This window comes from Heteronotia binoei, chromosome 10 (genome assembly GCF_032191835.1).
Source record: "Heteronotia binoei isolate CCM8104 ecotype False Entrance Well chromosome 10, APGP_CSIRO_Hbin_v1, whole genome shotgun sequence".
Lineage (NCBI taxonomy): Eukaryota > Metazoa > Chordata > Lepidosauria > Squamata > Gekkonidae > Heteronotia > Heteronotia binoei.
Genome location: NC_083232.1, coordinates 49,444,655 through 49,459,822, shown reverse-complemented (window position 1 = coordinate 49,459,822; position 15,168 = coordinate 49,444,655). Strand labels below are relative to the sequence as shown.

The following is a 15,168-nucleotide window of genomic DNA, read 5'->3' as shown; positions in this document are numbered from 1 at the left end:
CACTATGGTCTGGGCTTCCGCCGTCTTGGCGTCCACTGGAAGCTGCTGGTATGCCTGGGCCAAGTCCAGCTTCCCAAAAATTTTTGACCCCGCTAGTGCAGCCAAAAGTGATTGACTACTGGAACAGGGTAGGGGTTATCTTGTAATGCCTTGTTTATGGTACACTTGTAATCGGTGCATATGCGCACGTACTATCGGGGTTTCCCACGTGGTGTAGGAAACCGGTTCTAGCACTCCCTGGGCTGTGAGGTGGTCCAGCTCTGCTTCAATTTTGGGCTTCAGAGCGAACGGAACCCGCCTGGCCTTTAGCCGTATCGGCCGCACGTGGGGGTCAAGGGGTAAGGATATGGAAGGACCCTTGTAGCACCCTAGGGCCCCATCAAACACCTCCGGAAATTCCCTGCACACATGCTCGAACCCCTGCGTTCCCAGCTGTTTCACCCCCACAATATGAATTCCCAATGGTTGAAACCAGGCCAGGCCCAGCAGTGTGGTGAGCTGCCGTTTGACCACAAGTATATCCAAATTTCCCATAAAACTCTTAAACTCCACCCTCACCATGGCCCATCCCAGGATCTGTACGGGGTTCTTTTGGAAGTCCCGTAGTATGAAACCAGTCGAGCACAGCCTGGGCCGGCCACGTGGGCACAGTTTCCTTAGGGACTCCTTCGAAATTATGGAGATGGAGGAGCCCGAGTCCAGTTCCATCAGGCAGGGGCTGCCCTCGATCCTGATCGATACCTTGACTTTGTTGGGGGTATTGCTGGGCAAGTTCATTACCTGCAGGCTGGTCGAGGCGGTCGAGTAGTCCTCGGTCGAATCTTGGTTGGTGGCCTGGCGTCTGCGGGTGGCCTTGGCCCAGCAAGCCCGCGCAATGTGGCCCATTTTCCCGCAGTTCCTGCAGTCCACGTTGCGATAGGGACAGTCCCAACACTCGTGCGGGTCCCCGCAGCTTGCACACTTGGTGATGGTTGGTTTCTCCGTTGCTCATGGCCGCTGGGTTGTTCTCGGTCCCATCCCTAGTGGGCAGTGTAGCTGGTGCGTCTCCTCTTCCTCTGGGTAGCTCTGCGCCATCTCCTCCTGGTGGACGGCTTCTGCCGTTGGGCTGTGGAAAGCTTTAGTGGCTCTCTCAAATGTGGTGGCCTCGTTGAAGGCGCCCTGGAGGGTGAGCTCTTCCTTTGCGAAGAGCTTCTGCTGTAGTCTTTCGTCCCTCAGGCCCCAGGCGAAACGGTCCCTCAGGGCCTTCTCTAGCTTGTCGAAGCTACAGTTTCCCACGATTTGGCGGAGAGTGGCCAGGTATTCGGCTGCCGTCTCCCCCACCTCTTGGTTCCTCTTGTGGAAGAGGAATTGGCGGACGATGATGGAGGGTTGGGGCAAGAAGTGCCCCGTAAGGAGTTGGACTACCTCCTCATATGTCTTCTCCGTGATTCTCGCGGGGGCCGAGAGACCCTTGGTGATCTCAAAGGTGGCCTCTCCACAGACGCTCAGGAGCACGTCTCTTTTCCAGCTGTCGTCCGTTACCATGTTTGCTCGAAGGTTGCAATCGACCCGCTCCATGTAGGTCTCCCACCTCTCCAGTTTAGCGGGGTTGAACTCTTCGAGGCAACCCGTCGCTCCGCTCCGGTTACCCACGGTGGCTGCGGCGGTGGGTGCTTCCGTCTCCCTGAACGGTGTGCCTTCTTCGTCTCCGGCCAGCTCTGCGAAGGTCTTCTTCGGGAGTTACCTGGCTAGCATCCCATCCTCGTCACCACTGTAATGTACTGAGTTGCGAGACGGGTTGAAGACAACATGCTTTATTTGGTGGTACTTTACAAGAGGGGGAACACGCGGGCCGGGTCCCGCTTATATACATTCCTTGGAACTGCCCCCCAGTCTGACGAGTCCAATCCTGGCAAGTCAAACTTCCCGCCACAGATCTTGATGGGCGGGGCGTCTGGCGAGCTACATCTGGGGACCCGTGGGGTTGCCTCTGTAGCGATCGCCATGCGGCACATCCGCTTATGTTTCAAGACATAACAGGGGGATTAGAGTGGTGGGCAACTATGTGGGATTCAGAACCTATGTATACAGGAGATGATCTCCAGAACTTCCCTCCAAATAATGATGAGAATGTTTGGTAAAATATAGATGGTTTTTATTAGAAAAATCAATCAAACAGACAAGGAAATAAATTTATTTAATACTCATACAGACCTAAGAAAATTAGCAGGAAATTGATAGGGGTAACATGAAGGGGGAAAACAGACAAGGTGATACTTCACCTATCGTAGTGTTCAGTTGAAGCTCCTATAGTGACAAAAAAGGAAAGGGGGAGCAAGACACAGCCAGCGTATCTTATTCTTAGGGACCCAAAACTGATCAGGTTTTGAGGGTAGATCTATACAGCAGGTTAGGGATGCTGTCAGATGCACACCTGAGAAACCATGGGTCAGATCTTTTAAGGACTACCATGTAGCCTCAGGAGGTGAGGTTAGATGACCTGGGATACAGGAGTCAGGTGGGCTATGATGATGGGACATGTGGCCTGTGACCTCAGAAAAGGGGAGGCTCCATGGTGATGTTTGGAAAGTAACAGGGATTAATGGACTTAGCATAACTGAGCAAACTTATTTAATGTGGCAATATAGTGCCAGATTGTTATCTAAAGTGACACCCAACCTACACAAGGGTGTTGGTCTCTGAGTTTGGCTTGGTCTTTGTGTCATCTTGGCTGGCACAGTGTTCTGTGTGATGTTCAGCTTAGAATGGCTGGCAGGATGCATACAGAGATAAGATTTATTTCCTTATGGAAATGTCCAAGTTACACATTGCGTACATGGGGCTCCTGCTTCGCTCTCATGGTGTCCTAAAGATGATTGCGGGAAGATGATTGCAAATTCTGTTAGCCCTTGTAATGGCTGCCCTCGGTAGGCTGAAAACCACATAGCTGGACAGCTCATAGTGGCCACGTGGTCTCTTGTTATAATAATAATTTTTTATTTGTATCCCGCCCTCCCCGCAAGCAAGCTCAGGGCGGCTCACAACATGTAAATACAGTATACAATAAAACCATGTGCAATAATCAATTATAAATTCCAGTTTTAGATTCATATACAATTTCAGTTATAAAATCATCCTTAAAATCATTAAAATTACATTAGACTTAAAATTATGGTGCTATAATTAAGATCTTTCATAAAATCCAGTGATTAAAACATAAAACATAGAACATATCCAGCAGGACTTTCTTGGCTCGGTATTAGGTGAAGGCTGTTTTAAAGAGGTGGGTCTTACAGGCCCTGCGGAATTGATCTAAACATCGCAGGGCCCGTACCTCCTCCGGGAGTTGGTTCCACAGTAGGGGGGTCGCTATAGAGAAGGCCCGATCCCGGGTGGACTTCAATCTGGCCTCCCTTGGCCCAGTGATATTCAGCTGGTTCTTTCCAGCTGACCTCAGCGCTCTCTCGGGTTCATACGGGTAAAGATGGTCCTTCAAGTAGACAGGTCCTCAGCCATATAGGGCTTTAAAGGTAATAACCAGCACCTTGTAACGAACTCGGTACGCCACCGGCAGCCAGTGCAGTCCGCGCAGCCCCGGCTGTATGTGCTCCCATCTTGGGAGCCCCAACAGCAGCCTAGCCACTGCGTTCTGCATCAGCTGCAGCCGCCAAGTTTGGCACAGGGGCAGCCCCATGTAGAGGGCGTTACAGTAGTCCAATCTCGAGGTGACCGTAGCATGGATCACCGTTGCTAGGTCCTGGCGCCCAAGGAAGGGGGCCAACTGCTTTGCCCGTCGAAGATGAAAAAACGCGGACTTGGCAGTGGCCGCTATCTGTGCCTCCATTGACAATGAAGGCTCCAGAAGAACCCCCAAGCTCCTGACTCTATGGGCCGCTTTCAGCGGTACACCGTCAAAAGCCGGAAGGGGGATTCCCCCCCCCCCAGGGCACCACGGCCCAAGCAAAGGACCTCTGTCTTCGTTGGATTCAACTACAACCCACTCAGCCTGAGCCAACCTGCCACGGCCTGCAATGCTAAGTCCAGGTTCTCCGGGACGCAGCCAGGCCGGCTGTCCATTAGCAGATAGAGCTGGGTGTCGTCTGCATATTGGTAACACCTGAGCCCAAACCTCCGGGCAATCTGGGCAAGGGGGCGCATGTAGATGTTAAATAACATTGGGGAGAGAACTGCACCCTGTGGCACCCCACACACTAGTGGGTGCCTCTGGGACGGCTCTCCCCCAGTTGCCACCCTTTGTCCCCGTCCATCAAGGAAGGAGGAAAGCCACTGTAAGGCCGACTCCCTAATCCCTGTGTCGGCAAGCCGGCAGGCCAGTAGCCGATGGTCGACTGTGTTGAACGCGGCCGACAGATCTAACAGCATCAGCACCGCCACGCCGCCTTGATCCGCAGAGCTGAGGACTTGTGCACAATAGTAGGCTGGGAGTCCTTCTTGCTGGGTTGGGGCCTGTCTGTGAGGGTATTGCCTTGAGGACTGTGGCCCAAACAGTTCACATAGGCCTGGAAGGAAGCTGGCAGCTTGGCCTATGCCTGAGTGTAGATGTGTGAGAGAACTGGAAGTCCAGGCATCCTGGCAGCTGGGCCAGAAAACACAATGTCCATATATGAATTAAGAGGGTGCTTTGGCTCACATTGTCCTGATGTTTCTGAATCTTTTTCATCTTGAAGTTGTGAACTGCAGCTGTGTAGGAAACTGACCTGTGGGGCTCAGGGCACAAAAGGGGATTACTCTTCTATAAACTGAAGACAAGGGTTGAGAATCCTGATCTTCACCTTAGCTGTTTGGTAGGGCTTCTTCTTAAGGTGTTGCTATTGCAAGGAGGGAGAGAGTTGTGGCTTGTCTCTTCACCTCCCAACTGGATTCCTACAGGCAAATGGAAGTAAGCAGTTTGATTCCATGTAACCCAGCTGCCAAGGGTCAGAGGAAGAGTAACATGCATGTTCACTCCTAATTCTGTCTCATTGGGGGGAGGAGTTGCTTTCTCCCTTTTTAAAATAAAGTACAACAACAAAACAGTATTTTTCTGAACACCTGGAGATTCCTCTGGACATGCAGAAACCTACATATTTGTAGCTCTGTTGAAACTGTTTTTGCATTTGGCATGGGGGATAACCAGTTTACTATTACTATAATGATAGCACCTAGAAGAGATAGACATAGCTATAAGCAAAATATTAAGTTATCCAAAACCAACAGTCTGATTCCAAGGGTCATTTTTGCTTATTTTTTTCCCTGAATTTTGTTGTTGTTGTTATTGCTGTTTCTGCCTCAAATCCCCAGTTTGCCTTCATGCTGCTTCTGAGGGGAGGTAGAAAAATTAATTTCCACTTTCTGTAAAAAACAAACAAACAGCACTTTGGATTCATCCCAGAGTCTTTCAGTATGGTGGCAACGAATTCAATTATTCCTTATCCACCTCCATTGGCACATGGAGATGTGCTGCTGTGAAATGATTTGGGGGGGGGGGGATGAAAAACATACTACTTTGAACATTACTGGCTTTTTGTCATACTTGGAATTAACTATATTCTCATGTTTTAAACTTGTCCAATAAATGAGGTTGTAAGGTACCAAACGCATTTGAAAAATTCCAGATTTGTGTGAGCCAGTTTTTGAAGACATTTGTGAAATACATAGATTTTGTTTTCAAGAGCTTCAAAAACTCCTCTAATTAATCTTATTATTCAGGAAGCTTGATCATGCAGTTAGATGGCCTCACATTGTATTATCAACTTCACACCATTGCATTAGTACTTATTGTGACAAAATAATTATCATCTATCTATTATCTAACTACCATTATGCCTAGATACATAAATAGATGTATGTGAAGTTGGACTTCGTTTAGTGATTTGATTGCAATCACTAAACTCATTATCATTGAAGCAGTATTTGAATGTGTCATCCTAGAGTAAGAGTTTTCCATTTTAACTATATCAGAGTTTTATAACATTGATCTGTTCTCCCCCTCCCAACCCTCCATTTTAGGAACGGCAAGCAACTATGAAAAAAGAAAAGAGTAGCTCTCAGCAAATGAGCAAGTTAAGTGATCGGAACAAGATGCAGCGAGCCAACTCTGTCACTGTAGATGGACAAGGCCTTCAGGTGTGATTAGTTTTATTATTGTAAACATACACTCAACCATAAAGTTTTTCCCTTGTCACATATTCAGTTTGAGTTTAGTCCAACAAAGTCCTCAGGTAAAATTGTTTTGAACATAAATTACGTGTTTTAAGTTGTGCTACTATAGACCATAGCAGTGGATTGTTGTTCTTGGACTTGAGTAACCAGATGGCTTAAATTTTGTGTGGAGTTCCAAAATCTGTTGGTAGTTGTTTGCTGTTCAGCAATGAACTTTGCATTACAAATTCAGAGCAGAATGAAAGAGATGATTTCCTACAATACAGGCTAGCATTTTAGCATTTATTGGACATGAGGGGGTTACAAGAACACGTTGAGTAGCCCAGCTTTTTTGCTGGATGTGTGCCAGCATCTGAATCTAACAGAGTTTTCCTTACCCAGAGGGGAGACCCCGAGTTCCGGAGTAAAGTTTAAAAATGCAATTCTGAAAGGGAATTAATAAGTAATCAAGCTCTTGTAGAAGAAAAGCATAGTCACCTGAGCATTTGTTGCTGCCTCCCAGAAGTATTATCTATGTTGTTGCTCACTATAAAGAACCTGCACTTGCACTCCCCCCACCAGTTTGTGAATGAATGGAAGGACACTGAAATCCCAGAGTTTTTACCAAACAGAAATACATTAACTATGTTGCCTTCTTCCATGAGTTCCCTAATTGCTTGGGTTACCTGTAGCTCTGTTTCTGAGCCAGTGTGTTTGTAGAACTGTTCTTTATTCTCTACTAGCTCCTGTAGATATCCTGCCACTGCAGATATCCTGCTGTGATCAAGTCATTTAGGGTGTGCTGGAGAACAAAGACTTGTGTGCCCCCTCCTACGCTGCCAACTGAGTATCTGTTCTGCCCAACCATGCTTCTTCCACAGTGGGTTATGCCCTAATGGCAAGGAGCTCACCCATTACCAATCATTCCATGATCCTGGAATACTCTCCCCCCTATCTTAGGTGTTTTTTTTTTTTAGGTCTGTGTCAGTGAGTGGAGGGCCACTTGCTGAACTATATACACATACAAGAACTTGTTTAATTAGGTAGATCAGTGTTTCCCAACCTGTGGGTCAGGGTCAGGATCCAAAAGTGGCAATGAAGACTTTGGAAGTGGGTTGCAGGCCAGCCCTCCTTAATGGCTACTCTTGCCCTTTGAATCCTTATCTTTAATCTCCCCCTCCCTTTTTATGACAATAACGAAGGGGTGAAAGGCTCTTATCCAGCCCCCTGCAGTGCCTCACTGTCTTTTAACTGTACTGAGATTAACTGTACTGAGTCCCTTGGTACCAACCTCTTCACTGCCATCTGTCATCTTTGCCTATCTCCTCAACTCAGTGCCCCCCAAGCACCCTTCCTCAAACTCTGGCTCAGCTGATAGAGGAGGAAGGTATGAATTCCCAGTTGCTTGAGGTTCATAGTGGGGGCAGCTGCACCCTTTGTGTGATATTTACTGGTTTCTTAAAACATTTGGCTGAGCACCATAGAAAATGGAATGTTGGAATAGATTGGTGCCAAGGTCATAGTTTGACTGTGGCACCAAAAAACCTTGAGTCAGCCCTGGATGGGCCACTATGCAACGTAAATATTGGGAACCACCACCATAGCTCATCATTGTAGTAAAGTGGATTCTCAGCACTCAGTCTCTAAAGATTTTGAACCAATATATTTTACTACAGGGATATGTGGTTTGGGTGACTTAGAGTTGATTGTCTCCAAAGGAGCACTGTTTTCAGGTAGTACTTGACATAAAAATGCAGGTGTCATTCTCTGTGCCTCTACCCAGTTTTGGTTGGTGCATTAGCTGTAGCCTTTTCTTGGTAGCATGATCTGACTACAGTTAACCATAGTCCAGATAATATTTAGATTGAACTTGAGCATTCTATCTTATGTGAGTCTGCCTTTGAAGACTGTTCAGAAGCAAATTTTAATTCAAAATTTGGAAGTAAGATTGCTGTTTGGTACAATTTAAGGAACAAATATCTCCAGTATACACAGAGCTACACTGGTTTTCTGTTTGCTTCCATGTACAGTCAGAATTCTGGACATTATTATTATCTTTAAAACTTCAAACAGTTGGAGGTCAGGCTGCATAAAGGATAGCTTATGTCCTATGTGTTCCTGGCCATCACTAAGATCTTCTAATGACATTGCAGTGTGCCCACATGCTCAGAGGTGTGATATGAAATTATTTACAATAGGGTCTTTGTATAAATCAACAAGACTTTGTATAAATGATAAATATGTCTTCACTGTACTTGTATGCATGTTTCAACAAATATTAATATTTCCTTGTCTATTTTTGCTGATGGGCAATAATGAAATAAAGTAGGATGGTTGTCTGGGTTTATAGGGCTAGGAAAGAAACAGACAAGTATTGACAGGATAATTCTTTAACTTATCCTTGATTATATACTAAATATAGATGTTTATAGTTCTAAGTGGCATTTTTTTAATAATATAATTGTATTGTCCACTGCTTTATTATCTGGATTCTTATGAACAATGTGAGGAAAAACCCCTTACAGAACATCGTAATCACCAACTTGGTTGACAGAGCACCTGGAGAAGTGACTCAAACACGTCTGGCCAGAGAGTGTGAGTAAACCTATCCAGGGACGAAAGGGACTGATGCAGTACAAGCAGCCATTACGCTACAAAGGCACTCAAGACCGGTACAAGAGTGCCCAACAGGAGAACGGATGGCTTCCCATCGTTTTGTATGACATCCATCCCGACCATGGAGTGGAGGAGAATGCGCCGCCAGGAGCTATCCAGGCAAACGGTTTTGAAGCACCGACCATAGAATCCACTGTGGAGGGCTAACACCACACGCAGCCATCTTCCTACCAGGCCTGACTCCATTCCAGTGAAGTGGACAACCAACGTACTCGCCAGATGTCACCTGTGCCTGCAAGCAATCTACCCACCCCAGGAGTGGCTAATAGTCCAACTGCCACTGCCTTTGTCTAACGGAACTCAAGACAAAGACTGGTGCCAAGGAGAAGACAGAAGAAGAGGAAGACCATCTTCAGCCAGAGCCAAGTTCCTTTGTGTTACCTAGGCAATGATTTGACTCTCTATTGTCACCCTTTTAGATAAGTTTATTAGTCTTAATCATCTCCCCACCCAGTAATCATTCCTATTCTTCTCCCCAACTGTCATTTTGGAGCCTCACCCTGGTCCATTTCAACCTGAAAGTTCACTCAGGTATCCAGGATCCAAGAAAGTCCATTGGTCACGCATGGACACCCAATTAGGTGACACCAATGAACTTCCTATTGGATATCGTAGTAGTCCAGCCCTTATGGTCACTGTGAAGCCTACCCTTTTTGTGAAGTCATGCACCAGCTGACCACCTTCCTTCTTCCTTGTACCTCCCCTACCCTAAGGACTCAAGAGAGTCCTTATAACCTGTGGACTAGCTACCCACAGCTGTGCGTCTAGCGTATCCCAATTTCCGCTGCCTAGATCCATCCCCGATACTAAGGCCAAGTTTCGAGTCCCCTCTTCCACTTCCTCGCTCGTCACCATTGGAGCCTTCCTTGAAGACTACGATTGGTAAATATCACCCTGTTCATCTACCCTTGTGTTCCCCTATCTCTCTATTTTTCTTAGGACTGTGTGTATGATTTTATGAGTATTTTATCTTGTATGGAAGCCTATATTTTTCTTAATAAATTTTAATTGTTTTACTTAATTAGAGTCCCTAATATTTTTAAGCATTACCGTATTTTTTGGTCCATAAGGCGCTCCGGACCATAGCGCTGGGATCGCTCCACGTGGCCCCACCGCAAACCCAGCGCTTCACTAGCGCCGGCTGCGGAGGGGGCAGCGTGCTTCCTCCTTGTCTGTCTGCCTGGCTCCACCTCTGATGTTTAAAGCAAGCGCTGGGATCGCTCCCTCCGATCCCAGCGCTTGCTTTACATCAGAGGTGGAGCCAGGCAGACAGACAAGGAGGAAGCACGCTGCCCTCTCCACAGCCGGTGCTCGCAAAGCGCTGGGTTTGCGGAGGGGGCGGGTGCTTCCTCTTTGCCTGTGTGCCTGGCTTCATCTGTGATGCTTAAAGCAAGTGCTGGGATCGGAGGGCGGAGGGAGCGATCCCAGCGCTTGTTTTAAGCATCAGAAGTGGAGCCAGGCAGACAGACAAGGAGGAAGCACGCTGCCCCCTCTGCAGCCGGCGCTTGCGAAGTGCTGGGTTTGCGGTGGGGCCACGTGGAACGATCCCAGCGCTTGCCTGAAGAAGATGGAGCCAGGCAGGCAGGCGCGGGGGAAGCACCGGATCGGAGGCAGAGGCAGCGGATCACCCCCCCCCCGAAGGTATGTACCTTCAGACCATAAGATGCACACACTTTCCCCCCCACTTTTTTTGGGGGGGGGAGTGCATCTTATGGTCCGAAAAATACGGTACTTTCTGGACGTGGAATCCTGTATACACAGGTAAAAATCCTGACTAAGCCAGGTGCGACTGCCCACCTGATAATTCCCTAGCCTCGTTTTGAGGGCATTTTGGCTTACAACAAATGCTTAATAAAGCCAGAAATATCAGCCAGGTCTCCTGCTAGCACAGTGCCTAGCCTTTCCAGTTGTGGGCAATGGGTATAAATTGTCCTGTTCCTTTGATTTTGCTGATTCTGTTGTTGTTGATTTGCTGTTTCTCTAGATTTCATGTTTTATCAATGAGTGTGTATATCTTCTCTGCCTCTTTTCGACTTGTATTGTTATAGTTATTGGCAATACTTACAGTGAACTTTCCCACTAGCTACCATTATTTATTTCTTATTGTTGATTATTTATTGTGAGTCATGTTTAAACTCTGTATAAGCTGCTTCAGAAACCACTGGCTGAGAATTATTGTCCAAAGTATAAATGGTCAATAAATAACTCGCCTAGTGTTGACTTCACTTACACTGTAGCACCTGGAGGGAATTTTGTTCTGTATGTGTTCTGTTACATGTGGGGAAGGCAATTTGAGTAGTACCATCGAAGATTTTTTGTTATAGGATATAAACATTTCAGAATGAAGGAGAGCTGGCACATTCTCCTGTTCCTTTTCTAGGAATACCATCTGTGTAGAATTTTCATGCCTGCTTTTGGAATTGGTAGAACATTTGTTTTTAAAAGCCCAATAGTAGAATAAGTACTAAGGCAAATCATTTGCTGGCATTTCTACAGAGCTCTGTTGGCACTCTTCAGAAATTCCAGCTGTGCTCTTAGATTTTGAACATTTTAACAAAAGCCCAAGTTATCAAAGGCTGTTGGGTTGTAATGTATACATATATCCACAGTTGTGTGGGTTATATTGTTTAGGATGTGTATAGAGGAAGTATGCTATTCGTTGGAAGAATCAGAATATGGAAGTGAACTCCTAACAATACTCCTAACAATACCATAAAACAATCCTTTCCCAATTGCGAAGTACAGCACTTGTTTATATGAGATGAAAAGGTATGTCTAGATTGTATCAGCTAGTGCTGGTATCCAACACATGGAAATGACTATGAAAGGAGGGCTTACCTTACAAATATCCTTTATAATGGCTTGTATGTCAGTAGGTAAATCTTGGGGGAGAGAGAATATTACATAAATAAATTTTTAGTGAGATATGGCTTGATTACTCCTATGGCAGGATAGTGACAGGATTTTGAACAGTGTGCTTTATGCGTTGTAAGTTTGTAGTTTACACCTGTATTGAAGTAAGTTATGATAGCATTAGCATTTCAAAAACAAACCTGAGTCTTAATTTTCATGTTGACTTCTGGCATTTTAGGAGAAACTTTACCATTTGGGAAATGTTTTATTTTAAAAAATGAATGAACCATCACCACTCTCAAATACAGAACGACAATAATGGATTATTAAGTCTATTTTTATTTTTGAAGAATGTTGAATAGTACATACTAATTTTTTTTTAAAGTATTGAAATACTCTTCTGTGAAGATTTCTCTGTTTCTCTGTATTAAACAAAAACATTGTCATGTAGTACTATTCAGGCAACTCAGTAGCAAAGGAGATTGCTACTTAGGTATAACTATTATTAATCATATTTAAGCACATTCATCTTATTTCTTTCTAGCTTAACCAGCATAATGATCAGGATTATTATTTCTAATTAGAGGAAGTAATATATCATGTATAACCCTAGGATGAGCCTCATTAATTAACTTGAATCTGTAGGGACATCCAAGAGGCAGTCCATCTTTGTCACAATGAGAACCATTGGTTTATGCTTCATTCTCAGGGACAAACACCCTTGGAATTGGACTAAATAAGCAAAATTGATTAAAAATCTAGCTAAGCATTAGAGATGTGACAGTATTTGATATAGGCTGCAATATGATACTGTCTATGCAGAAATGCATGTACTTCAATCCATAGGTAGTTGTTCTGCTTCCCCACTCAACAGATGATTGGCAGCTGGGGAGAACAGGGTTGTGGATTATGCTTCCTTTCCTCCATAAAAGGAAAGTGAAAACTCTACATGTATGTGGTTTACGGTTATAACGGTTTTAGGAGAAACTACAAATGGTAGATCTACAAGTCCAAGAATCTGCCGTTGGATCTCTAGGAGAAAACCACTAGAGAAAAATAATGTAATTGAATTGCAGCCAAAATGTAATGTCAGTAGACACATATTCTAGTTTATCAGTCTGATCTTGTAACAGTTTATCAAAGAGACTAACACTAGGCAGAGTTGCACTCTTCTAAACTCATAGATTTCATTGGATTTTGAAGGTGTATCACTATAAGTAAGCAACAGATCTAATTGTATCGCTGTTTGCCCTGAGTTAAAATGGCTCCCAAAGATGAGTTGATCAGAATCTTGGGTTGATACAGATATCCCATAAAGTTCACTGCATCTTTTCTGGTCCCCATTATTTCTAAAACCATGCTTCTCCTAGAAATGAGATGGGCCATATTTGAATCAGTTTTAATCTCAAGAATTTGCTACAGGTTCAAAAAATAAACATTTTAAACTGTAAAATTGAAATACAAAAGCAATGAGTAAGGACACATAATTTTGTATTTCCTGAGAGTGGCTGGCACTTCTGTGCAAAGGCCCCTCTATTTGAAAAACAGTCTATGGCTGACTGCTTTGTTCTCAGGCAGTGAGCAGTATTGTGGGCTTGAAGGTGAGGCATTGCTAAAAACAAGCATTCCCCCCAGTCTTAAAATATGATAAAACAAGTATTGTAGAAAATGTATCCTCTTAATAATTTTGGCAGTTATACTTCTTGAGTGCATTTACTACTTTTGAAAATTTGTTGATCAGCACCAGCCCATACGATTCCTGTTTCAGTTCCCTTTTGTTTTTTTTTTAAAAATGAGTAATATTGTAAGTTCATTGATTACCATTTAAGTGCTATGTTTTTAACAAACTATTTTACATTTGATATAACAAATGCCCTACAGAAAACAAAAACTCATAGGTTTCCAGAAGTCCTAATCGAATTAACAGGATTAATGTGCTTCTGTATATTCTTTATTTAGATTACTCCTGTTCCAACTACTCATCCACTTCTAGTTTTTGTAAATCCTAAAAGTGGTGGAAAACAAGGAGAAAGGTATGTATGACATTCTGATCCTTCTTCTTTAAATTGGCTTATTTTATTTCCTTAAAATTGTATGCTTTTGGATAGAAACTTCCACTGTACTTTCAAAAGAGACTATAGTGTGCCTTTTCACAGTAATATAGTTCAATTAGCATTGTTCAAAGTACATGTAGATGTTCCATGTAGATATCCCTTTTCTCTTTTGTTCCCATCCCGGAGTAGTCTTTTTTTGAACATCGACATGTTGTCATCCACCTTCTGGCTTTCCTGCTGTTTTTCTGTATTCTGGCAGAAAAGATAGAAGTCAAAGCAGGTTGTGTATCATGTGCATGGGAAGATATGGATTCTCAAACTGCCCACCAACACTAGCAGTTTGCAGCTGTTGTTTCCCATCCCTGATACCCCAGGAGGTAATTTTGATGACTTATAAATAAACCAGTAGTTGCTATATTGCTATGGTGTTTAAATTGCCCTAGCAATATGAGGTAATAACAACTATAAGGGTTTTTGGGGGGGTGGGGGGGAGAGGGAATGTCCAGTGACATGGGGATGGGGAAAATAGTGGCTCTGAGGGGATGATAAGGGTAGTGAGATGGAAAGTACCTAGTAAATGTTTCACTGCTGCTGTCTTTGCTGCAGCAATGAATATAAAACAATCACCTCAGTTTCCTCAAATTGTGTAATCAGTAATAATGATAATTAGTCTTGTTTCACTGAAATACATTTTCAAGACAGCAGGTTCATCAAGATAAACCTTTTTTTGCCGGTTGTCCTGCTGACTTTCTAAATTTATTAGTGGAATTTTTGAAAGGCAACATTTTTTAATAAAGAAAGGAAGACCAACCTAAATCATAAGAACATAAGAGAAGTCACGTTGGATCAGGCCAGTGGCCCATCCAGTCCAACACTCTGTGTTACACAGTGGCTAATCATTGGACTAATGACTTTTTTCACTTTAAATAGGACAAAGACTGTATAATGGCTGGTAATTTTTGGAAAACATCAGTGTTATAAAACTCCAAGTATGTCCACCTGTCAGATGTCTGGTTAAGTAATCATCATGCTAGTAGTTCATTCATCCACAAGACAAAGTCAGTCACCCTGCATTGTGTTTTTATCTTTGGATCACCTCCAGTTTAGGAAAAAATGCATGTGTGTGTTTCTTGAAGATTTGACTGGCATCAATAAACATTTGATAAATGATCAGACTGTTCCAATATGGCATATTTACAGATGGGCACAGCTTAAATAAGATATGTACAATGCAATCATAAGCAGAGTTACTGCTGTTGTAAAAAGTTATTGACTTCAATAGGTTTAGAAGGGTGGGACACTACATAGGATGGCACTAATTTTTCTATACCTTTTCTGTTTCCGTATCTGTTGTTTTCAAGCATAATAATTAAAAGGGGGGGGGGAATCAGAAGTGGGCAGGGAAGAGACATTTTAAAAATCACCTTCACCTATAGTAATAGCAAATGCCCTAGTGAAATTACAT

The 15,168-nt window shown here is 44.0% G+C and overlaps 1 protein-coding gene across 3 annotated transcripts in view; it reads left to right on the top strand.

Moving 5' to 3' along the window:
• DGKB (diacylglycerol kinase beta) overlaps positions 1 to 15,168 on the top strand; it is a 475,459-nt gene that overhangs the window by 106,762 nt on the left and 353,529 nt on the right. For all 3 annotated transcript variants that reach the window (XM_060248589.1, XM_060248588.1, XM_060248587.1), the window contains 2 exons: positions 5,989 to 6,105; positions 13,609 to 13,682. In XM_060248589.1, the coding sequence (XP_060104572.1) occupies positions 5,989 to 6,105; positions 13,609 to 13,682 (191 nt within the window). The remainder of the gene's footprint in view (positions 1 to 5,988; positions 6,106 to 13,608; positions 13,683 to 15,168) is intronic.